The sequence below is a fragment of the Myotis lucifugus genome, unplaced genomic scaffold (genome assembly GCF_000147115.1).
Source record: "Myotis lucifugus unplaced genomic scaffold, Myoluc2.0 scaffold_180, whole genome shotgun sequence".
In the NCBI taxonomy this organism is placed as follows: domain Eukaryota; kingdom Metazoa; phylum Chordata; class Mammalia; order Chiroptera; family Vespertilionidae; genus Myotis; species Myotis lucifugus.
Window position 1 is genome coordinate 2,116,252 of NW_005871228.1, and position 24,650 is coordinate 2,140,901.

General features: G+C 39.5%; 1 protein-coding gene across 1 annotated transcript in view; it reads right to left on the reverse strand.

Annotated features, from left to right (window-relative positions):
* Nucleotides 1-2,542: 2,542 nt before the first annotated feature.
* Nucleotides 2,543-24,650, reverse strand: part of TDRD7 (tudor domain containing 7) — a 43,195-nt gene continuing 21,087 nt past the window's right edge. Inside the window, 10 exon segments of the mRNA XM_006096497.3 lie at nucleotides 2,543-3,000; nucleotides 4,289-4,449; nucleotides 7,595-7,719; nucleotides 7,721-8,098; nucleotides 10,240-10,350; nucleotides 12,807-12,941; nucleotides 16,751-16,837; nucleotides 18,952-19,086; nucleotides 20,433-20,635; nucleotides 22,812-22,923. Of these exon segments, the coding sequence (XP_006096559.2) occupies nucleotides 2,780-3,000; nucleotides 4,289-4,449; nucleotides 7,595-7,719; nucleotides 7,721-8,098; nucleotides 10,240-10,350; nucleotides 12,807-12,941; nucleotides 16,751-16,837; nucleotides 18,952-19,086; nucleotides 20,433-20,635; nucleotides 22,812-22,923 (1,668 nt within the window). The 3' untranslated portion in view covers nucleotides 2,543-2,779.

Genomic DNA, 24,650 nt, shown 5'->3' on the forward strand with positions numbered 1-24,650 from the left:
AGGAGTGGCTGGGGGCCTGGGTCACCAGGGGCGACCCAGGCTTCCAGCCTGCCCTGGGCTCTGCTCAAGGAGGGGCTGGGAGCAGCCGGAGCGGAGAAGCCAAGCCTCGCTGCTGTAGCCGGACCAAAGGCCTGGGTCCTGGGTGCTGCAGGAAAACTGGTGCCGGCAGCCAGGGGAAGGAAGGCCTATTGTGCGAATCTTCGTGCAACGGGCCACTAGTAATAATATAAAAGTAAAATCTGTTTCTCGTACTCACAACTGTAAACCGACTTTGGCCCCAACCTGTACAGTATATATTCCTCCACTCTGCTTTGCCTTTTCACCTTCATAATAATGTCTTTGATGAACAGGTGTTCTTCATTTCAGTACAAGATAGTCTATCAACTTTTCCTTCATTGTTAGCACCTGTGTGTCCTGTTTGAGACATCTTTCCTACTCCTAGATTATAAAGGTATTTTCCTATGTTATCTTCCTACATTAACCTTTCACACTTAGGTTTCAAATCCACCTGGAATTGACTTTGGAATATGGTGTGAGGTAGAGGTCAAGTTTCATTTGTCTGTCTGTCAAATTGTCCTAGCACATGATTAATTTCTTCAGTTACATCAACAACGCAATTAATTGCTTTATTTAAAAAAGTAATGGTAACACTTCTAAAGTCAGGGAAATAGAAACCACCTCTTCATTATCTGTAGATAATTTGAGAATTTTAGTTTATTTTTGTAGGAAAAGAAACCATTATTAAAAAAAACATTTATACTACTTTATTTCACTTACACATTTATGTCAGACTTTTTTACTTTGTCATAAATAATTACTTAAATCACTGGCATAAGCATTCCTGAATTTTGAATCACTTTCATTATAAATGTTAAATATACATTTTATAAAGCTAGAAAGATAATTTTAATGCTTTATACAAAGAACTTAAAACACCTGGTCTTTAACTTCTTTCTGTTCTTTCTTTCCCTAGATTTCCTCACACAAAAAATAAGCAAATGACTTCAAGTGTTTTACCTTCAGCCTGGTGTTCTCCCTGAAATCCACTCCATATCTCCAATAGTTTGTGCATATCTTTACCCAGAGGCCTATTAGCTTAAACTCAGTATGTTCAAAACCAAAATTTTAAGCTTCCCAGTCACACTGAGTAATGGTCACCATCCTAGCCTCTCAGACCTTAAGACTTGGCAAAAATTTTTTTTTTTTTACTTTTTTTCCTGGCATCACTCTTTGACACCTCTTTTTCCTTATCTTCTATATTCAAGATGTCAGTACTAGTCATTCTAACCAAGAACTTCAAAAAGCCTTTAATATTTTTTCTTTAGTCCCATTGCTCCACTTTAGCCAGGGCCTCCCCTCCTCATCTTTAGGCCACTGCTAAGGCCTCCAACCTGTCCCTCTGTCAATCCATCCTGCCTACTCCTTAGCAAGCACACCCATTACATGTGCCTGATTCGGGCAAGATAGCATTGTGTGTGCTGTGGAGGATACAGACAGTGGTGCGCTGGAGTCCACTGTACCGGCTGCAAGAGCCGCTTGGGTGCATCTCCCACCAACTCCACACTCAGTGATGTCACACTGTCAGCTGGAACTGAACAACGGATGGAGTATTTACAACATAGGTGTCATCACACTTTGCAGATCAAGGTTCACCGACCACACCCAATAGAACTAGTCGTCAAACATTTACCAGCACATCACTGCTCGAGAATACCAGTAACCCTGGATGAACATGCATGGGGTTCGGGGACCATATAAAGGTCCAGTGTGACTGGCATGGGGAATGGTGGACAATGAGGTTGGGTAGGGAGATGGTAGAAGGCCTGGGTCTTCAGTCTGGACTCCCTGCCAGTGGTCGGCAAACTCGTTAGTCAACAGAGCCAAATATCAACAGTACAACGATTGAAATTTCTTTTGAGAGCCAAATTTTTTAAACTTAAACTATATAGGTAGGTACATTGTTATTAACTTAATTAGGGTACTCCTAAGGCAGTGATGGCAAACCTTTTGAGCTCAGCATGTCAGCATTTTGAAAAACCCTAACTTAACTCTGGTGCCATGTCACATATAGAAATTTTTTGATATTTGCAACCATAGTAAAACAAAGATTTATATTTTTGATATTTATTTTATATATTTAAATGCCATTTAACAAAGAAAAATCAACCAAAAAAATGAGTTCGCGTGTCACCTCTGACACGTGTGTCATAGGTTCGCCATCACTGTCCTAAGGCTTAGGAAGAGCCACACTCAAGGGGCCTGACCACGGCCCTGGGCAATGAGAAGCCACTCAAGACTGGGGGGAGGGGCATACTGGTGAGCCTGGCTGCCCCTCCTGCAGCACCACTAGCAACGCTGGTGTGCTAAAGACTCGGGATGGTCTTCACAGGGTCTGGCGACTTTGGGACACCAGGGTAGAGTTAAGTCACAAAATCCCCAGTCTAACTGGAGAAGAACCCAGCACTGCAAGGAAGCCAACATGAATAGAAAGGGAAACGCTTCATCTTAAGATCATAAAGCCTAGAAATTAGGAGGTAGTCAGTTTTTATATTGATAAACATTTTAATCTAATATTATAGTAATAACTCAAGTGCAATTTTTTTTGAAAATTCAACTCTGTTAAATACTACTTATTAAATAGTTTTCACCAAACATAACATATTCTTTTCAATCCCCACAGCAGTCAGAGCCATGTAGCAGAGATAAGATTTTTTTAAACCTACTACATTTTGTTATTGCTAGAAAATCTGAATTAGTTGTGGAGGTCTCAGAGCAGCGATTAATTAATTTTTGAAAGCTCTACCAAATATTCTGACATATAATCATGAATCCAGATATCCGTGTCTGGCAGGGATGTGTCCACTAAATAGACCACCGCTTTCTGGTCCCAAGGGTTAGCACCTTCTATCACTGTCTGCACCAGTGCCACCAGAGGTTTCTTCTCCACATGATTCCGAAACACCATGGAAGCCTCCTCAGACCACTGGTTGCACTTCACTCCTAGGAGAAAGAGCAGAGCAGTGAGGGGTTAAATGAGCCTTTCCCTGCCCCACTATAATGGAAAACTACTTAGTCAATTCCAGAGTCGCTTAAACATCCCAGGCTGGACTTGCCTAGCTGAAAAACAGTTGCAGAACCGTTTTGAAGCAGACCGGCTTATAGTTTTCTATTCTAAATGGGTTACTTCTGTAGACCTTTTTCTACAGACACAGCTTTATTTGAGGTTTAATGCTGTGTTATAAAATGAAGTTATAATAACTACTGCACATTTCCCTACATAAAGTACATGCAGATTTAAACCGATAATAGACACAAATAGGGGGAATAAAATATCAATGATACCAATAACATTTCTCTTATTTATAGATTTTTTTCCTGATGAATGAGATATAGTAAAAAAGCATTAGGGCAAAAGCACCGGATTGAACATCTGGAGACTCAGTTACTATTTCCAGCTCTTCCTCTATCAAGTGGTCTGATTTGGGGCAAATCCGTTTATTTCCCAGGCCTTGGTTTACTTATAAAATAAACTGGTTGGATCAGATGAAATTTAAGTCCCATGCATTTCTAAATCCCCATGACTTTTGTTTGTTTTGTTAGTCCTCACCTGAGGATATTTTTTCCATTGATTTTTAGAGAGAGTGGATGGGAGAGAGGAAGGGGAGGAAGGGAGGGAGAGAGAAAGAAAGAGAGAGAGGGACATTGATGTGAAAGAGACACATCCATTGGTTGCCTCCTGTATAAGACCCCACCAGGGCCGGGGATCGAGCCTGTAATCCTGGTACATGCCCTTGACCGGGAATCAAACCTGTGACCCAATGGTGCGTGGCTGACACCCTAAACACTGGCCAGGACGTCGCAGGTTTTTCTTAATGCTACAATAAAAGTATAAAGAACCTAAACATCCGACAATAGGGAAATAATGATCAAACAGAATATTTTGCAGCTATTAAAATCATTATTAAGACCATCAAACAGCCGCCCCCAAATTAGGGGGGAAATGCTAAGTGAAAAAAGCAGATTGTAACATTGTACCTGTACTAAGATTATAGCTTTAGAAATAAACTCATACATGAAACCAGAGACAGAAAGGAATGTGGAAAAACAGAAACAGCAGGTGTAGTTGGAAGGCATGACTGTGAGAGACCATTAAAAACTATTTCCATTATGGTCGGGAAGCTGTTTGTGCTAAAAAAAAGTTACCTCAATAGGCCAATGACTCTGTACTCAGGACAAAATGACAATATAAACAATGCTGGGGAATGAGTTCAAATTCCACAGAAATTACCTGCTAGTTGAGCCGTGACTGCTTGGAATGGTAGCTTTCGGAACATGTCCACTAGGGGCTGTACTTTTCTGATGTTGACTAACTCGTGCTTGCCATAGTCCAGCTCGTACACGGATACCAGTCCATTGGTCAGGATTCCCTTTAATAGCACCCTGTGCCACCTACGTGTGCAAAGGATTGAAAAGGAAGAAACATACAAAATCAACACCTGCTTTGGTTAAGGGTAACATTTTACAATAAAAAGAAAAATGAATATGAATGATGATAATCAAAATATAGAACTATACTATCATAGACGTTTTTAAAGAGATTGCTTCTTCTTTTTCCAAAGGTTACTATTCTCGGCTTTATCACTGGCTCATTTGGTGGAATCCTCTCACTCCAACAACCTTTTTCAGGCCTCATGGAGCTGAAGGAGAATGAGAGAATCTACTGACCACCACTAAGCAGAATGAAACAAATGCCATGGAGGGTGATCAGGACAAGGCTGGTAGATCCCTTCATTCTGTCGGGGAGACAAGGATGGCCACATGTTGGGGACAAGGCACACGTGTGGAAGACGGGAAGAGGGAGGCAAGCAGGACCAGGCCAGGCTGAAGACACGCAAGAGAAGACAAGCACAGGGGACACTACAGGGCATGGTGTGTTGGATGGAGCAAACACTACAGTGGAGGGGGAGGTGGGGCGTGGGGAAGAATGGAAGAGAAAGTCAGACTGGGAAGGGAGGTGGGGAAGAGATTATAAAAAATAATGTAAAGTTGACAATTTTAATTATGCCAAGTACATGCATTGAGAAACAAAACAAAGAAATCTAACCTATTGCTTAAAGGGTAGGAGAGTATGGGGGAAGATCCAGTGTTCAAGGTGCCAGAAATTTACACAAATATACTTTCCCCCTCTGGCCTTTTCTCATTAAAATGAGAAAAACCTAGACCTCCAAGTTCAGGAATGAAGGACCATGTTAAAGTCCTAGAGTCTTGCTCAGATGATTACACTGGGGTGAGGATGGTTGTTCATAATGTCTGAAAGGCAAGTCTCTGCTCCTGCACGGTGGGCGTCGGGGCCTGCCTCAGGGGGCAGGCCTGGACACCCTCTGAAACACGTGTATCAAGTACAAGCCCCATGAACAGCAAGCACCTCACTGCAACACTGCTGGGCGGGGCCAGACGGGACCCATTCCCCAGCAGCGTGCACCTAGTGGGAAATGGGTACAGGAAACCTACACAGGTGCCATGCGGGTGAACTGCAGTAAGAAGGCTACAGAAAGGCTTCTTCAGCACTGATGGGGCATTGCTGGGGGAAATTCCAAAAACCTTCAGATCAGGCCAAAGCGCAGCACGCAAAAATCCATGAGTTGCAGAGACAACAGGGACACAGAAAAGTACCCTAATAAGTACCTAAGAGCTTTGCGGGCCAGACTGCTGAGCCGGAGTCCCACCTAGCTGGGCCATTTTCCAGTTGCATTACCCTGGGCTCTCTGTTTATTCTCTGAGCCTGTTATCTCATGGGCAATATGTAATTTTAATTCACTTGCAGGAATAATATATACAAAGCACTTAGCACTTTATGTACTTGACCTTTTAGGCACTTTGCAAATGGTAGCCATTATAATTATTATTAAAATGAAGATAAGCTGTGTAAATATAAGAACTTCAGACCAAATTAAAGAGAACTTTTCATATATGGAAATGCCAGCTTGGTGCATGCTGCTAATTTATTTAAGTGCAAAAGGAGATTAAAACATTTGGTTTCAGCCAATAGCAATGTCTTCAAATTGTACAGGGCAAATGGTGGTGTCTGTGCTGTTAGTCTATAAGTAAGAGGTGCAGAGAAGTGAGGAGAGAGCCATCAGAGAACTTAAGTGTTGGACTTTTACTCAGCTTCCAACTTTCAAAACTAATAGCTTAAGTAAAGGCTAGATTTCCAATTTCAGTGCAAAGCTGCTTGTGAATCTCCTGGAGAATCTGTTAGAAACACGGATTGTGGGGTTCCATCCCCAGCGATTCTGATTCAGGGTGTCTGGAGTGAAGAAGGAGAATCTCCATTGTTAATAGGTTTTCCAGGTTATTCTTAGCCGAGATAGATTTGGAAACCACTGTAATAAAAAAAATGCATCCAAAATTCCTACTTCTTAACTTACCTTACTTGGAAACAAGGTGTATTAAATAGTCCTGGGTTGTAAGCAAGATAGAAACTCTAAACATTTTACATTGTTTCAGTTCATAAAGTAAAAAAATCAGGGAATCTTTTCTTATCTATAAGACACCCCTTGTTTATCTGGGGGACAGATTAATTGGTTGAAGCCCAAGAGTCCTGGGGTAGAGCTGTTGGGCACATGGGGTGAGGGGATCGGAGTTTAACGTCCCATAATACAGGTCTCCTCCACACAACCCTTGCCTCCAAGTAGAACCCCCCACTAAGTATCATTAATCTGCCCCTCAGATAACAGGTAGCAGTAATTTGATTTTAACTGTGATTAAATTATCCTGCAAAGAATTCTGAGGCAAATTTATACCAACATTGTTTCCGTTGTTCTGAATTAAACATATTTATGCTTATTGTTATCAATAACTTGACACAGTAAAAATGCTTTTTGGAAGATGAGAAACTTGCAACATGTTAGTTGAATGCTTTTCAGAATGAGTTACTATACTTTTCACTTTTAAGAGTGAAAAATGTGGGAGAAAAAAACCTACATAACAAAAAAGAATGATAAATTATGATTTCTCTGTATGATGGACTATTTACTCAGCCATTAAAAATGTTTATGAAGAAATTTTATTACATGAAAAACTGTTCACAGGATTGTCAGGTAAAAGAGTAAATACAAAATTATACATAATAATAATAATCCAGCTGTATAAGTATGTAGAGTAAAAACTAAAAGAATTCCATAAGTAATTGAAGAAATACATAAGTAGTGTCTGGTTGACTAATTTTCATTTTGTATACTTTTTTGTATTTTTAAAATTTTCTACAATAAATATATTATTTTTAAAATTAAAAGGTTATTAAATAAAAAATATTTTCTGAATAAACAAATATATTTTCTAATAGAAAAGTAGAAAAAACACTTAAACCGTCACTTCAGATATGGTTAGGTTTTAATAGGAATACGATCACTAGATTTTTAGATAAATGATGTCATTTTAAATATTAGAAAATTGCATAATTCATTAGTCTCATTTCACATTCGAAACTCCCATTCGTGCTGTTCAAAGCCCCCCTGCAGGGATTAAGGACTCCTGTTATCACTCTACACATTTCTCTTAGAAACAGAATAAAACGCTGTGTCCGGGGACCTACTTATTTTCCACTTTGGCGGCGTACACTTGGTCCTTCTCCACTGCGACGCGGCGCTCCTCAGACACACTGTAGTACAGGATCATCTCCTCCATCAGAACCTCCAGCTTATGGATCTCCTGCCACCCGCTGGATGACAAAGTAGCCCGGGTGGCAGGCCACAGGCACGTACACATCCATGTGTTCCCCTGGCTTTGCCAAGTGCACGGGAGGCGGCAGCTGCTCCGTGGAGAAAGAGCTGATGTGATCCACCACGGGCTTTTTGCTGACTTCCACGAGGCTCTTTCTGATATTCTCCCCGGTGCTGCTCTCAGTGACGGTGTGCCCGCCTCTGCTGTTGGGAGAGCCAGCTTCACTGGCGAGGGCACTCAGAAACACGTCCTTCTGATGCTTCCACAGGTCTGCGTTTGTAATCTGGCGGTTAATGCTGCGGTGAGGATCAGGGAAGTTCTTAGGAGTAAATAAATAAACGTGGTTGACCCCTCTGGTTTCATCCATTTTTGTAACCTTTGGAAAACGTAAAAAACCAATTCAAGAAATCCAAGTTTACACTGAACTCCGAGAGGTGGTTATAATATTTATGTTAAATATTAAAGCACAGTATTTTGCAAAAAAAATCCCCACCCCAACTTGCTCAAAGTCATTTATTTAAGGTCAGAGGAATTATCTATCACATCTGTAGCAATGGGTAAGCTCTTAAGTAGTCTAGCAACCAGCAACAAGCTTATGGGAGTGAAAAATGTACTAACTTCCAAATCTCTGAGAATACCTTCCAACTTGCTAGAGGTCATTACTACTGAGAGGAAATGATTTGATATATCATGATTACATTTTTAAAATTAATGACATTTTAACACACTCAAAATAGAGAGAAGAGTATGAGGAATCCATATGTGCTCATCACTCAACTTCAATAATAATAAATAATCACAGCAATGGCAGAGCGTCCAGCAAGCATTCTGCTTAAGGCTGGTGTCCTCTCACACAGGAGGGAGGAAAAAGCTTTGACATTCGCCATACCCTCTGGGACCTCTGGTCTAAACTCCTTATTTGGTCCTAATATCTGCCCTCAGCCCTCCCCCCTCCCCAGTTACTTGAGGGAAGAGGGACCTCAGGAGTGAGAGAGGAGGGAAGCTCCGGGCCAGAGGGGCAGGTTGCACCTTTGCCCAGGAGACCTTTAACTACCTAGCTACCTCTTCCTGTCAGCGGAGTGAGTGTCTGCCTGGGAACACCAGACACTGACAATGGGCTGTACTGCTGGGTGACTGACTGTTCAAGTCTTCTCATCAGCTCCTCTGGCTTATCTTAGAAATGACAAACATGAGATACTTCTAGCACATCTAGTTTTTATCACATCAGGCCAGGAGTGAAAGGCGGAGACCAGGCCTGAAGACAGGGAGACACCTGCAAGGCAATCCTGCTGCAGTGATTTACTTAAAATTGTTTTTTTCCCCCTGGCAAGATGAATCTACTTAAATTCATCATCTGGAGTGCTAACGAGGTACTGATTGCTAATTCATTTTGATACGTATGATACAGAAGTACCATTTCAAAAATCAACCATAAAATATTTTTATTGAGTACCCAATGCTCTGAATTTAGGAGCTGAAAAAATAGCTGAGAAAACAATATTCATTATCATGTGTCAATTAGAGAATATAAAATGATACATAATTAAGTGAGGAACTGCACATTATAAACCCAAAAGGAGTATGAAGAGAGGAAAATCAGTGTGAGCTAGAATAATTTAGAAATCTTCATGAAGCTATTTCTCAAGGACATTTCATTATTAAATTTTCATATAAAATGACAACACAATTTGCATTAGTTAAAACAGAGAAATATCATTTTGCATTTCTATTCTTGGAAATATTAGCAATGTTTTTGATATGAACAGTTGAAGCAAACTTTAGGAAAAGAGGCAAAAAACAGGATTATAAGCAAATAATTTGTTTATAATCTATTAGAAAAAAAGAAATAGAGGACTTAAATGATTTTTAGAAACATTTATCAAGACATATATGGTGGTCCCTCTGTTGGGGATTTAATTCCTTATCACGGTACAAAATAGGAGCAGAGAACCATGTCTGCTACCTTGATAATAACGGGAAATTATATAAAGGGTTTTAAAATAGTATTGGAGATACAGAGTAAGTTCTTTTAAAAAAATTTACCTTTATTGTTGAAAGCATTACAGATGTCCCCCCTCCCCCCTCCCTTAACCCCTCTAACGTGGCCACTCCTCAGAATAAGTTCTTACATAAAAATTAAATCTGAGCCCTAACCGTTTGGCTCAGTGGATAAAGTGTCAGCCTGTAGACTGAAGGGTCCCAGGTTCGATTCCTGTCAAGGGCACATGCCCCAGTTGCAGACTCGATCCCCAGTAGGGGGTGTGCAGGAGGCAGCCAATCAATGATTCTCTTTCATCATTGATGTTTCTATCTCTCCCTCTCCCTTCCTCTCTGAAATCAATAAGAATATATTTTAAAAAATTAAACCATGAAATATCTTTTCACTACACATGTAACCAATCTCAGGTGTGAAAGCATCAGTTTACAGTAAGATAAATTCTTTCACACAAAAACAAATGAGCCCTTCTGGCTGACAGCTCCCTTTCTAAATGTATTGAGACCAATAAGATAACTAACCTTAATGCTACAGTCCGAGCAATTCAAAACAGAATCTCTTAACCAAAGCACAGCATCTGGCGTCCACATGCCAACAGATTGTGGAACATCTGCTAAACAGCACTTGATGGCCTGAAAAAGAAAACATGATGGAAAAGCAAGCACACTACCTTAAAACAGGTACTTGTGAGTAACGTCAATATTATTTTCCTACAAGTCAGATGTTGCCAAGATAGAAAGCAAGCGACAGCAATAGCTAATAATGACAATCACAGTGCTCAGGCTGGAGCACCTGCTTTCTTCCTGGCTCTGTTTATATTATACTATTATCTTTACTCCTATTACCAGCCAACGCTCATACCAGGCACTTCACCTACTTCTCACCCTACAATAATTCTCTGCTTGACAGGCCAACGTTGTGACCCTATTATATAGAGGGCGAAACAGATGTGGAGAGACCATCAGATCACAAAACCGAGAAGACAGGATTGGGACTTATGTCTAGGTCTTCCCTCTAAACCCAACTTAAAAAAAAAATGAAGTGTCATTTGGATGAAAATTGAGTCCTGTTGGAAAAATCTTTTTGGAGGCTCATGTGCTTCATTCAGCATTTCCTGAGCACTCGTGGGTGCCAGGCAGTTCTGCTCACCTTTGGGAGGAGGTTGTAATGAGAATGAAGAAAAACTGAGACCCATCAATAGCTAAAAGCCTCAGTTCCCACAATCCTTTCACCTTCCCGCACCTCTGCACAAGCTTTTGTAGAATGGCTACAGCAGGTGGTAGTAAAAGGTGACCTCAGGGACCCCTGCAGTCTCATGGAAGCCATTGAACTGATGGAGGCAATCCTGTGAGGGGAACAAAACCTACTTCTTGGATTCCTTCTTTCCTCTCTGGGCTACATCCTCCCTGTCATATCCTCTTCTTTCGGGTCTGAGTCTCTCAATGTGTCCCCTGGATGAGGTCACACACTCTATACCTGCAGGGGCCAGGCAGGTGATGAGGGAGTGAGGCGGCCAGGTGGGGCCAGCATACTGGCCCTCCGGGGAGAACGCCACTTCCCAAGCTCCACAGAGTACTGTCCCATAAAGGAGAACACTCAATATTGTCCGACTTTCTAGTTTGTCAAGTGTGAAATTATCTGATTTTTAAATTCTGGCAACCAATTCACATTTTAAAACACTAAGAGCCAAGAGGCCAAACCCAATATTCATGAGTCAGCTTTGGCCAACAGGCCATCAGTTTGCTGCTCTGACTTAGACCTTTTGGGGAGATGCTGTCAGCCAGAGGCTTGGCCTCACTGGCTTTTAAAGTCCCCCCAACTTCACATCTATTAAACAACGAATTTGGATAAGATTAATAGAAAAAGTTGTCATGGCTTTTAATGCTGTAGCTAAAGAAGGTCTTTGTGACTTTCAGACAGTCAGAAGCAGTGGGATGGAGCCCCCGTCTCCTTCCCCTCCATAAGGCTGGCCCGGGTGGATGTTCTAACAAGGGATATAGAGGCCAGAGGTGCTATCAAGGGAAAGTAGCACTTAAAAGTCTAACAATTTTTAAAATTATGGCGGAGCAACAATAAAAGTGATTTTGAAAACTGGCTTGATCCCAAGTTAAACAGCTGCTCTGTAATAGTCATTTTAGAAAAGGCAGTGGTAACTGGAGTGAGAGAAATAAAAGCCATGCTGATTATGAACAAGTGCTTTTTATTCACTGAGCTTTGATGGCATAAGATATCTTCTTGCACATATAAGTCAAGCAGCCTTTTAAAATTACAGAATGTTGAACAATTTTATTTTCAAAAAAGATTAATTTTTATACAAAATCCTCTACTTCTCCTAAAGATAGGAAATAGCCCAGTCAGCCTGGCTCAGTGCTAGTGTTGACCTATGAACCGGGAGGTCACGGTTCAATTCCTGGTTCTGACATGTCCAAGTTGTGGGCTCAATCCCCATCATGCAAGAGGTAGCCGATCAATGATTCTTTTTCATCATTAATGTTTCTAACTCTCTCTCCCTTTCCCTTCCTCTTTGAAATCAATAAAAATATATTTTTTAAAAAACCTAAAGGTAGGACATAGTTCTAAACAATTTAAATTAATTCAAAATTCAATTTTTTTTTTTTTTTACCAATAGAGGAGAAACAGGCTGAGGTTAATCTTTTTACTAAAACCTATGGGGAAAATATCATATAAGAAAATGTTAAATATAAACATATTTCCATAGATAATGTGTTCTAATCAAAGAACTCTGGAAGTAATTATTTACATACAAACCTTACAGCTGTGTAGAAGTTGGCACTGACTGAATTATTAAAATGGAACCTCTAACTGGACAACATACCCCAATGACCGAACATACTTGAAAACAAACACCAAACAATGTTCTATAAGTCTGACTGGTGTTCTTGTCTAAGACAGCTGGATTTTATATCTGGAAACGAGTGAACAACCACATTTGGATCATTTCCAATTTTGTTACAAACTCAGATTTCAATCATTATGAAGATCAAAACTGATTGGGCATCTCACAACATGATTACAAACACATTCAAGTCTCTTCCAGCAAACCTCCTGAGCTTGTAACACATAGTACCTGAGATGGTATCGAAACCATTTCTCGTAGAAACCGAGAGGGAATTTCCCTGAGCTCAGATACTTTTACGGATGTCACGGTGCCGGAGTCCAGGAATTGAACATCCAGAGTCCGGCTGCTGTGAACGTTCATGATCTGCAATGAGACAAGTTGGCTCATTAATGAGCACATCCCAAACGTCAAAACGGTTCTGTGCCATGACATTTTGTTCAACTCTAAACTGCATGTAAAAGCAACACAGACTTCTGTTACCAAATTATCTCTTACTTTAAAAAGTACTTACATGTATTCTTTTAGAGTAGATTGGATTTCAGCATCTTGTTGTTAATTTATTTAGTCAGTACCAATCACTAAACTAGTAATAATCAGTAAAATTAACAAATATAGTAATATTTACTATATTTTCAATTCTAGGACACTACTGACTATAAAACAATTTGACACATTATGTATTGCTGATTATAGGATGCAGTCTGCTCTCCACAATCTTAAAATGTGAGAAAAAAAAGATTGTGTCTTAGCAATGTGGAAATAAAGAATAAAGATAATTCAGAGTCCGAATTTTACTTTTAGCAAGTAAATGCTATATATTTTTAAACAATAAATGGTATTTTGTAGCTTTGTCATAAAACCCAATGATAATTATCTTCATTTGCTCTAACTAAAAATTTGAAACTCAGAAAGTCATAGAGAGGTAAAATAAGTCCAAATTAGTGATTCAAAAATGGGAAAATTACACATTAAATCAAGGCAACATTTGATTTATAAGATACTAGGTGAATCTTTAAATGCCCATAACTTCCCTTAATAAGTCATTGTGACATTTGGCATCATTGAATACACTGGCCAAATGCAGCCCCATGAGGATGGTCATCTGGGCGGGAACTTTATGCCTACAACTGCACTAACTGCCACCATAGGAATGGTGGTGCCTTCAACATAGTGACCGCCATGAAAAACTGAACCAGTCTTGGCATGGAAGTCAGATTTCCCAGAAGTAAAGCCTGTTCCACTGCCCCAGAGAATACTTTATTAATACAATTTTAAAATCTCTTAAGATATGATAAACAGTACAAACAGTACAATGAGGCAGCCTTCTAAAATGTATTTATTCAAACATATACACTGAGTATTTATATTAGTAGGAATGTTATATATTGAATACTTATTATATCCAGGCATAATTGGGCCACAGAGATATACTTTCGCATCTTAAAGAGTTCCTAGTCTCATAAGAGATAATACAAATATATAATCATAAAATAATGTAGTACAGGCAATAATAAAGTTAGAAACTATGAGAACATAGAGGATGGGCACCTGACCCAGACAGGAAGTAGATGTTAGAGCAAGCTTTCAGGAGGAGAAAATGCCTAGAATTGGCATTTCACATATATCCTATAAGTGAATAATATATACATATATATTCTATAGGTTATAATTATCCTTTTAGTCTTTTATCCATGCTTTTACAAAAAATTGATTTACAAAAATTAGAACATATGATACTGTAGAAAGTGAATGCAGACCACTCAGGATGTGTTTAGAGGAAGAATAATGGCAGGGAGATGGACAACCACGAAATGAAGCTGACTGGATGTATAGAATAAGTTAAAAATGCATAGGTACTCAAATTGATGTGTCAAGAGCAAATATATCATTTAAACACATGATCTGCTTTTCATTAATCAATTTTCCTTCCTTAATTTTCTATGTGCATCACTAAAAAAATAAACACTTTTGCTATCTCAAAGATATTCAATACACAATTTGATAGTAATAAAAATAATACTAGATATGATTCTAAAGATTTGAGCATATGCTGAAAAGTTATTTTTACCAAATAGGCATAGCCTGAAGAAACTGAAGTTGAGAGATAATCAAAATTTTGCTGCCCTTTAAAAGGCCATGAACAACAAAGACAGAGCAACTGCCAGGTTGGAGAAAACTGAGAGGACATGACAACTAAATACAACTTGGGATCCTGGGCCAGACAAAGGGCATTTGAGGGACAATCTGGGATATGTCAGTAAGTTCTGAAGTGTAGTTAATAATATTGTGTCAATGTTAATTTCCTGGTTTTGATATTGGTTATATACAAGATGATAACATTTGGAGATGGTCAGTAAGAGGCATATAGGAACTCTGAACTATTTCTGCAATTCTTTAAAAGTCTAAAATTATTTCAAAATAAAAGTTTAAAGAAATTAGTATTTGTGCATTTATATATTATACACTAAACATCACAAACTTTAAAATTCAAATAATGCCATGTTCTTCTTAATGAGTCATGTTTTTCAAGTTTATGACTAAGCACAAAACTCTTGTTCCTATAACCCCAGATCTCAGTCTTCTGACATAAATTTACATTAATGACAAGAATTACTTCAAAATCGCTGCATTCGTTAAAGTAGACATGACCAAAAAAAAAAAAAAAAAAAAAGTAGACATGACCAAGTTTTACTGAAATAAAGGGAAAATCAGTATAATTTAGTTTTCAATATGTTGCTTACACAGTATTAAAAATCAATAGAGCAATGGTTCTTACCTTCTTAGGGTTAGTTTCTTTGAGAATCTTACAAAAATTATAGATATTTTCCCCCAAGATACATAACACACACACACACACACACACACACACACACGCACACAATTTGCAAGAACCCTGAAAGTAGAGGTCTCCACAACTAGATTAAGAACCTCTGTAACAGCCGAGGCCGGTTTGGCTCAGTGGATAGAGCATCGGCCTGCGGACTGAAGGGTCCCAGGTTCGATTCCGGTCAGGGGCATGTGCCTGGGTTGCGGGCGCATCCCCAGTGGGAGATGTGCAGGAGGCAGCTGATCGATGTTTCTCTCTCATCGATGTTTCTGGCTATCTATCTCTCTCCCTTCCTCTCTGTAAAAAATCAATAAAATATATTTTAAAAAAAAAGAACCTCTGTAACAAAGGAAAAACAGAGAAAATAAAATAAAGCCCAACTTTTCCATTTTAACAATTGGGAAAATTAGCTATGTTTAAAAAAAGACACAAAGAAAGGAAAGAAACAGTAACCACAAAAATAAAAAATCCATTTTTGAAAAACATGCAGAAATACATGATAAAATATAACAAACCTTTCAAATTCATAACTGAGCTCATAAGAAAATAAGACACTCATAGGGACTGGCAATAGAGGAGTGAGGAACATTGAAGCCAAAGCCATTCTGGGCAGGAGGGAGAGAGGGTTTGAGACGCCCCAAGAAGCTGGAACTCTCAAAGGGTCACAGCGTCAATGGAAGGGCGACTGTGGAGAGCAGTTAGGCAATCATCTCGTGAAGCTGAAGATATGTGTTTCCTATACCCAGAACTGCCTTCCCTACACATGTGCCCTGGGGGATATGCACAGGAAGGTTCGTGGTGGCATTGTTCATAACAAACCATTAGAAACAACCTAAATATCCATCATCAGGAGAATGGAATGACAATGTTGGCATATTCACACATGGTTACTTCACACAGCAATGAAAACAAATGAACCAGAGCTGCACATGTGGACATGGATGAATCTCACAAAGAATAAAATGCATGTCTCAGAAGAACCAATACATTTTACTATTTATATATATTTTAAAAACATTTTTCATCTAGTTATACCATGTTCATTTATTTTTATTATAAATATTTATATTCATTTCTATATTTCTAGTACCTGTATATGAAAGTATCTAGATAGTAAAAGTGTATGTATATAGATACAAACATAGCAAAAGTAAAACGAAATGAATAGGAATGAGAAACACCAAATTCAGGGGTGGCAGTAGAAGAAAGGGTTTGAAGACAGGGAGCATTGGCCATATTGGTCATATTTTATTTCTCAAATTGCTTTTTCCATTTTTTAAAAAACTTGTCTGTATGTTTGAAATATTTCATAAGTTTTTAAAAAAGTCAAGTGACGAATTTTTACCTCTACTCGCAACCATTTTCCTTTGCAATGGAAGAGGCAGATCTTCCCACAGAAGGGTAAGGAAACGAAGTACTCTGAGGTCATGTGCTGCAAAACAGAATGCATGACACTTTATTACTCTCAGCAAAGAGCATGTGCTACACTACTAGGGAAACAGCGTGTGGCACAGGCTGTCTGCTTCACCCACATGCAATCCGAGGATACAAGCCCAGGGTCACAGAACTTCTGCCTTGCTTCTCTGCATTTGTTGATGGCAGCGATCTACGCTCCGTCCTTGCACATGGCTCATAAATCAGCCTTGTTAAAATGTCTAAAAAGGCCAGGAGGGAGGTCAGTGTGATTCATGCAGGCTCTGGCGCCATCAGCTAAACATGAAGAGGGAGGATGAATTCGACAAAGAGCAGAACAGTGAGGAGGCTGGGCGAGCTGTCAATAAGGTCTCTTTATTCATCACTTAACAGTTAGATTCAAAGACAGGATTTTAAAATATGGACATCAGTGCCCATGCAAGCCAACACATCATAGCTTTAGGTCTCTTCATCCTCCTCTGCTCCACCCTTGAAGCTGGGGACCTGCCGCGGTATCTTACTCTTCCCCACAGGTCATGCCTCCACTTGGGTTACAAGAGCACCAGGGACTATCCAGAGTGCTTGTCACCACCATAGGTTGTAAGCACATGCATGCAAATGAGCGCTGGCGTCAGCCTCTCTGGATGTGTCAGATTTCTCCAAGATAGACTAGCAAATCAATCCTAAGTAATGACCTTGAGATCTATCTAAAACATCTCTAACACAGAAAGAGGCAAAACTATAGATTTAATGCCTTAATTCTAGGCTGTAGTCTGAATACAGGCTTAACCTGATTCAGCACAAATTTAGGAAATACCATTCTATGTAAAACACTGGATTAGGTACTATAGCACCTAAATGAAGGCGCTTACCAGTAAAGCTCAGTCTCTGCCCTCAAGAAGCCTACACTCTAAGACAGTGATGGCGAACCTCTGACACGCGTGTCAGAGGTGACACGTGAACTCATTTTTTTGGTTGATTTTTCTTTGTTAAATGGCATTTAAATATATAAAATCAAAATAAAAAATATAAATCTTTGTTTTACTATGGTTGCAAATATCAAAAATTTCTATATGTGACACGGCACCAGAGTTAAGTTAGGGTTTTTCAAAATGCTAACACGCCGAGCTCAAAAGGTTCGCCATCACTGTTCTAAGACAAACCACTACCCAAACAGCTAAAGTTCAGTACTGCATAAGTGCCACGAGGCCTCAGTGTGCTTTGTAGGTTAGAGGCCAGGGGTCACTTCCAGGGGCGAGGGAGTCAGGGTGGAAGTGGCATTAGGGTTTATCACTCAGAAATCACAGCATATTCTGCATTGTGACTATAATGTCCTAATGGAGCTAAGGAAATCACAGCGGTTCTCAACCTGTGGGTCGCGACCCCTTTAGCGGTCGAACGACCCTTTCACAGGGGTCGCCTAAGACCATCCTGCATATCAGATATTTACATTATGATTCATAACAGTAGCAACATTACAGTTATGAAGTAGCAACAAAAATAATTTTATGGTTGGGTAACAACATAAGGAACTGTATTTAAAGGGCCAGAAGGTTGAGAACCACTGCTTAGAACCTTAAATCAAAACCTCTACATATCCTGATTCAGAAAAGACTACTAGATTTAAAGGGTAAGAAGCTCATTAATAAATTTAAACTGCAGAACCACATTTGCTGAGGTGGTAGGTTCTCAGAGACCATAAAGAGCTTGGGGGAGGTGATGCCAGAGGTCTTATTCTCCTAAATTCCATGGTTTCACTGCTGCCCAAGGCAGAGGAGCCAGCTGGCTCTGGCAGACAGGCAGGCACTGTAGGATCATCACCTGCACCTTATCAGTAACAAATCTATCAGCTGCCGAGCACTTACTTAATTAGCCAGGCTCTGTGCTCATTAAGCAGGCTTGCAACTTGTTCTCCTGACAATCCCACATGTACACAGTTTTACCCTCATTTTATAATGCAGAAACCAGTGTGTGTGGGGAAGGGTTTTGTTTTGTTTTACACTGGCAGTCTGTGGCTATTACCCACTATTCTACCTCAAACTATTCAAAAGTTACTCATATGTACATAAACGTAGAGGCCACTTATTTGCAATTTCAGGACTAACTTTAGAGGTAGATGACGCTCTGACATACCTTACAATGGAAGTAATCCTCTATCTTATGCAGAAGGTCATTGAGCTTGTTCAGCCCCTTACAAGGCACCTGGCAGTAGAGTGTGCCATCAGAGCAAATATTAGTCACTCTGACATTTGTGTACATGGCATCAACCTGGAACGAACAAGGACATGCCAAGGAGGCTTGAGAATAGAGCATAGTTCCTCCCTATGTAAGGGGTATCTATCTAAAAATCTTCTAAGTTCGCTCCAGCTGGTTTGGCTCAGTGGATACGACCTGCAGACTGAAGGGTCCCGGGTTCAATTCCAGTCAAGAGCACATGCCCAGGTTGCAGGCTCGATCCCCAGTAGGAGGCATGAAGGAGGCAGCCAATCAGTGATTCTCTCTCATCATTGATGTTTCTATCTCTCCTTCCCTCTGCCTTCCTCTCTGAAATCAATAAACACATATGTAAAAATCTTCTAAGTTGGAGGATAAATAGGACAGAATAAAATCCATAACTTAAATGTAAAAACTAATTTAGGTTCCTCTCTTTCCAAAAGAAATATCTGATATCATCTGTATCAGGCATAAAACAGACTTTTTGCATACATTAACTTATTAACACTTTCCATTGTCTGAAAAGCTGAGAATATCCTTCACTTTAGTTTATTTTCTCTCCATTAATTTAGAAAAAGAATTATTACATAAAACATATTTTTTCAACATTAAAGAAATGGAAATAAAAAACTATCACCAAATCAGTCCCATTATCACCTACTTTCTAATCTGTGTCCACAGGCCACAAGAGTTTTATAATTTAAAAAATGTTTAATCACAGTAGAGGTTTAATTTAGCCATCTTTAGTCAAATCATAATATAAAAATAATTCACTGTTGTTCTACTCATTAAAACAAATATTTTCCCAACATTGCCATGAAGCCTTTAAAATGATCATTTTTAACATCTCCTCCTATTCTTTACAGTGGCTGTTTTATAATTTATTTTTGTTTGTTTTATAATTTATTTAAAGGTTTTATTCTTCACATTTTTAAAATGTTAAAGCTAATCTATAATAATAAAAGCATAATATGCTAGTCTGGACGAGGCTGGAGCTGCAAGGGAAGCCTGGTGCCAGGTGCCAGAGGGAAACCGGTGCTGGCAGCTGGGGGAAGGAAGGCCTACTCTTGCATGAATTTCGTGCATCGGGCCTCTAGTTCTTTAATAAACATCTTCATTGATTTAATTTTCTTGTCTTTTGTAATATCCTCCCCTATTGTCTTTGCAAAATAATTTCATATGAAGTTATTACATATATTATAGAAACTAGAAAATAAAACAAAGATCCAATTCCTAATAATTACTATTATGGTTTTGGCATGTTCCTCACTTCCAGCCCCTCTGCCCCTTTTTCTCAATACGTATGTAATCTGTCTGTATCTAGCGTTAACAACATCCTTTTCTGATAACTTCCTTTCCTATGATATGTATAACAGTGATAGCAGTGGTCACAGTGGTACCTGAAGGTGAGCCTCGAGTGACTTGTCACATATGGCCTTTAAGCAGGTGGCATTGATATTGATATCATCTTCTCCTGAGGTATCATACAGAATAACAAGTGGAATATCAGCTTTTTCAAGAATTTCCACTGCAAAGATCTTCCCACAAGTTAAAGATTCAACCACCTTCACTAAACCAGGATCATCACTGAGAGCTTCCAACCCTGAAAAACAGTGAATATTTTAATTTCTACTTAGTTAGAAGAATCATTTTAAGATGGATAGATGGATTGTGTTATTTATTTATTTATTTATTTCAGAGAAGAAGGGAAAGGGAGCGAGAGATAGAAACATCAATGACAAGAGGGTATCATTGATCGCTATCTCCTGCATGCCCCACACTGCAACCCAGGCATGTGCCCTGACCAGGAATTGAAACATAACCTCCTGGTTCATAGGTCAAGGCTCAACCACTGAGCCATGCCAGCTGTGTTGTGTTTGTTTTGGATACTTATTACAGTTAAGACTCTACTACAAAATTCTTAAATTTTATGGGGAAGCTGTGTTCTACAATCTCATTTAAATAACCACCTTTAGCCGAAACCGGTTTGGCTCAGTGGATAGAGCGTCGGCTTGCGGACTGAAAGGTCCCAGGTTCGATTCCGGTCAAGGGCATGTACCTGGGTTGCGGGCACATCCCCAGTAGGAGATGTGCAGGAGGCAGCTGATCGATGTTTCTCTCTCATCAATGTTTCTAACTCTCTATCTCTCTCCCTTCCTCTCTGTAAAAAATCAATAAAATATATTTTAAATAAATAAATAAATAAATAAATAACCACCTTTAGGTTTTAAAATATATATTATAATGTGGATGCCTTTTTGAATACTCACACTAAAGCAGGCAATTTAAAACAAGAAGAGAAATTGACCATGAATCAGAATTTCTACCATAGAAGAAGTAACCTTCACCTTATATACAAACACACATTTTTTAAAAATCTAATGCATAAAAAATGCTATCAATCATGTCTTCCCATCATGTATTTGTAATGTTCTTTCCAAAACTATATCCTTGACTTTTTTCACTTTCTAATTAAATATACACAATTATTTTTCTTATAAAAATGAACATGCATTTATTGGAAATTTAGACAACCACCCTCCCTTCATTCCTTTCTTCCTTCCTTCTTTCTTTCCTCCTTCTTTCTTTTAAGTATACCATGATGACCCTAAAGATACCAAGGAACTTTCTGACTTATTGTAGAAAGATTCAATAGTGTTTATCATAATACGGATAGAGAGGAATTTTGTTTTAGTCTAATTACTCTTCAAATTCTTTGAAAATTGTAATTCCATGTATTGTATATGTGACAACATTAAGTTAATCATTAAACTAATTAAAACTAGGTCTCGCCTCCGCAATGGTACTATAATGTCTATTTCTATATTTTTCGCCTTTAGGTCCATCAGCAAAAGCTCACAGGATCCCTCAGAGCAACATTTCTCTCATTCTTGTTCTGTTCTCCACACATATGACTTTATCGTTCTTATCAATTGCTCTTTCATTTCAGCATCCTCAATCTTGTCCTATGCTGACACATTCTTTTCAAAACGAACTCCCACAGGTTTGAAACAGGCTTTTAAAATAACTTGAGGTTTTTCCCACAGATAGAGCCAAACCCAGCTCCTCTGACACAAAGATTTACCCTTCCTGGGAAGGAGGGATTTCTTCACAGGGCTAATTCTCATGAAAGAATTTTGATCATTTTCTGAATTTAGCTCAGCCTCTCCTGGCATGATGCATACATATTTCAATGTCTTTCTTCATCACTAACATGGCCACTGTATCCTCCATACTTCCAGTTTATCCCTACAATGTCACTCACACACATGTGCATTCCTCTAGCTCCTTGAGGAGGAAAGGAAAGAACAGTGACTGCCAGAGAGTGCACATGGCCTGTAGCCAAACTCATGCTTGGGCGCATGGAAGTGTGTTACTTGGTAGTAAGCAGCACCCAGAGTCCATCTCGCTAGGAATGAATGAAGCTGGGAGTCACTTCAAAACAGTTTGAACAACATGATTTAAACTGATCAAATTCCATGATACAGGGCCTCCAGCAGTTGTTAGTGGAAATTTAGATAAAAAACAACAATCCTTTAAGATGGCCAACAGACATATTTATAATAAAATAAAATATGTATGTTCTATATAACAAAAATATAGTAAAAACATTATATTTTTATAATGATCACATCTGATAAAGATGATATTAGACATGATATTTATACCTTTCAAAAAATAACTCCTTCGGATACTTAGTACATTTTAGGATTTAACCACAAAGTACAATGGTAATAACGTATCAAAATGGAAAGAGCTTTCAAAAAAGTTCCTCTTACCTGCTAGCTTACACTTTGTAGCTTGGAATGAGAGGGAACAGAACCTTGGGTTCAATTTGTATGCTTTGCTCTTTTCAACATTTTCACTAAATCCATAGTCAACATAGCATACCTAATGATAACAGAAACAATGCTTAGGTTCAAGTAAAATTCTTTATCCTCACTTCTTAAAAAATCACTTGAGGTACTTAATTGGTTCTATTTTATTCCATGATCACCATTTAAGTGGGGCCACACTGCCTGGGAAATGCCAGGAGAGGTGCCCCTGCTTAGCCTGGAAGAGAAAGGCTGGGGCTGGGACCAGGGAAGCCAGGGCTCCTGACTTCCAGCCGCACTCCTCTACTGCACTTTCCAATGGGGAGGAAACGGAAGCCTGCTGAGCTCTGATGCTCTGTTGTTGCCAACTTCTCGGCAGCAAACCCATCTGGGTCTGCCAGCCACGACTGCCCCTCCCTTTTATTAACTTCATAATGCTTATTCCTTCTTGATTTACACCCTTCCACCACGGATTTGTATCCTGAGGCAGCGCTATTTGTTCCTAGAGAGGGAGTCACTCTGATGGTATTTATCAGATTCTCAATCCCCAAAGCAGCATCCAGGATGGCTGCTCTCAGCTATTATGCTTCCAGGGACCGAGATGCTTTCTGTCGATGACAACGATGCCATGGCTGGGTGACACTGAATTCTACACGTACAAACAAACGCTTGCTTGTTTTGTTGTTTTCCGGGTATAGAGTTGGGTAGGCCTTCATTTAGCTCAGCAAAAGGCCCCAAATCTGCTGGACAGAGTTCTGTGTTTGCAGAAATCTGCACCACACTTCCTCGCCGTTAGAGCAGATCATTAAGAGTCTGGATAGTATTTTTAAAGTATGAGCAGAACCTGCCATTGAAAAGGACTCTATAAGCAAAGCCCTTTTTTGAGAAAAAACATTAAGCTGTGTTTTAGAATGACAAATAAGAACCTGAGGGACACCGGGAGACTGCTCCTCTAGTTAAAGCAGTTGACTGTTATTACAAAAACAAAATAAAGCAAAACCCAGGGCACAGAAAGACTAAGTAATCGTTTTACTTTCTGCAGCAAATTAATGTTCACAGTTTCTTAGTTCTTAGATTATGGCACCAAACACACAAAACAAAACTTCTTTCAAGCAGAGAATCTAAGGAAGATAAGGCTAGAGACCTGCCTTTCCCTGACCACCTGATCCTTGGATCGGTGGAGCCTGTACCTGGCCTATTGGAGAGAACCGTCTCTCAGAGTCCATATCGACTCACTGCTCCCTCGGCCTAGATCTCGGCAGGGGCCCTACTGCAGGCAGCCTGCCATTTCAGCAGACAGGTCCATGCCTCCAGTCTCAACTTAGCACCTGTTCTTCCTCCCACAGGCCTCAGGATTCAGGCAGCTTTGTTTCCTTTAATAGCTACCACCGCCTGCCACGTGGATTCTGCTCTTCCCAGACCCAAATTGGAGATAACATGACCTGACAGTAGGATAGAATATGTGATCGTGATTCCTGGGAAATTTAGAATATATTCCTAGCACCGACAAACAGGCTGAAGAATAACTGCTCTAAAATCTTCAAAAATTTTCTGTCATGTTTAGAGCTTGTTTTCTTTTCTTTTTTTAAATCACGATATCATCTATTTGTATGGCAGCTGACGACTATGAAACATTTGCCCATGGATTACCCAGCCTGACTCTCCACACTCTGTAATATTTCTCTCTTTAATGCTGTGGATCAGCACAAACAGGCTCAGAATCCTATCAGGCCCCAGTCCATTCCTGGTTCTCTGGCACCATCAAGTGGCCAAAGATCTCACAGCACCACCTGAGCAATAACC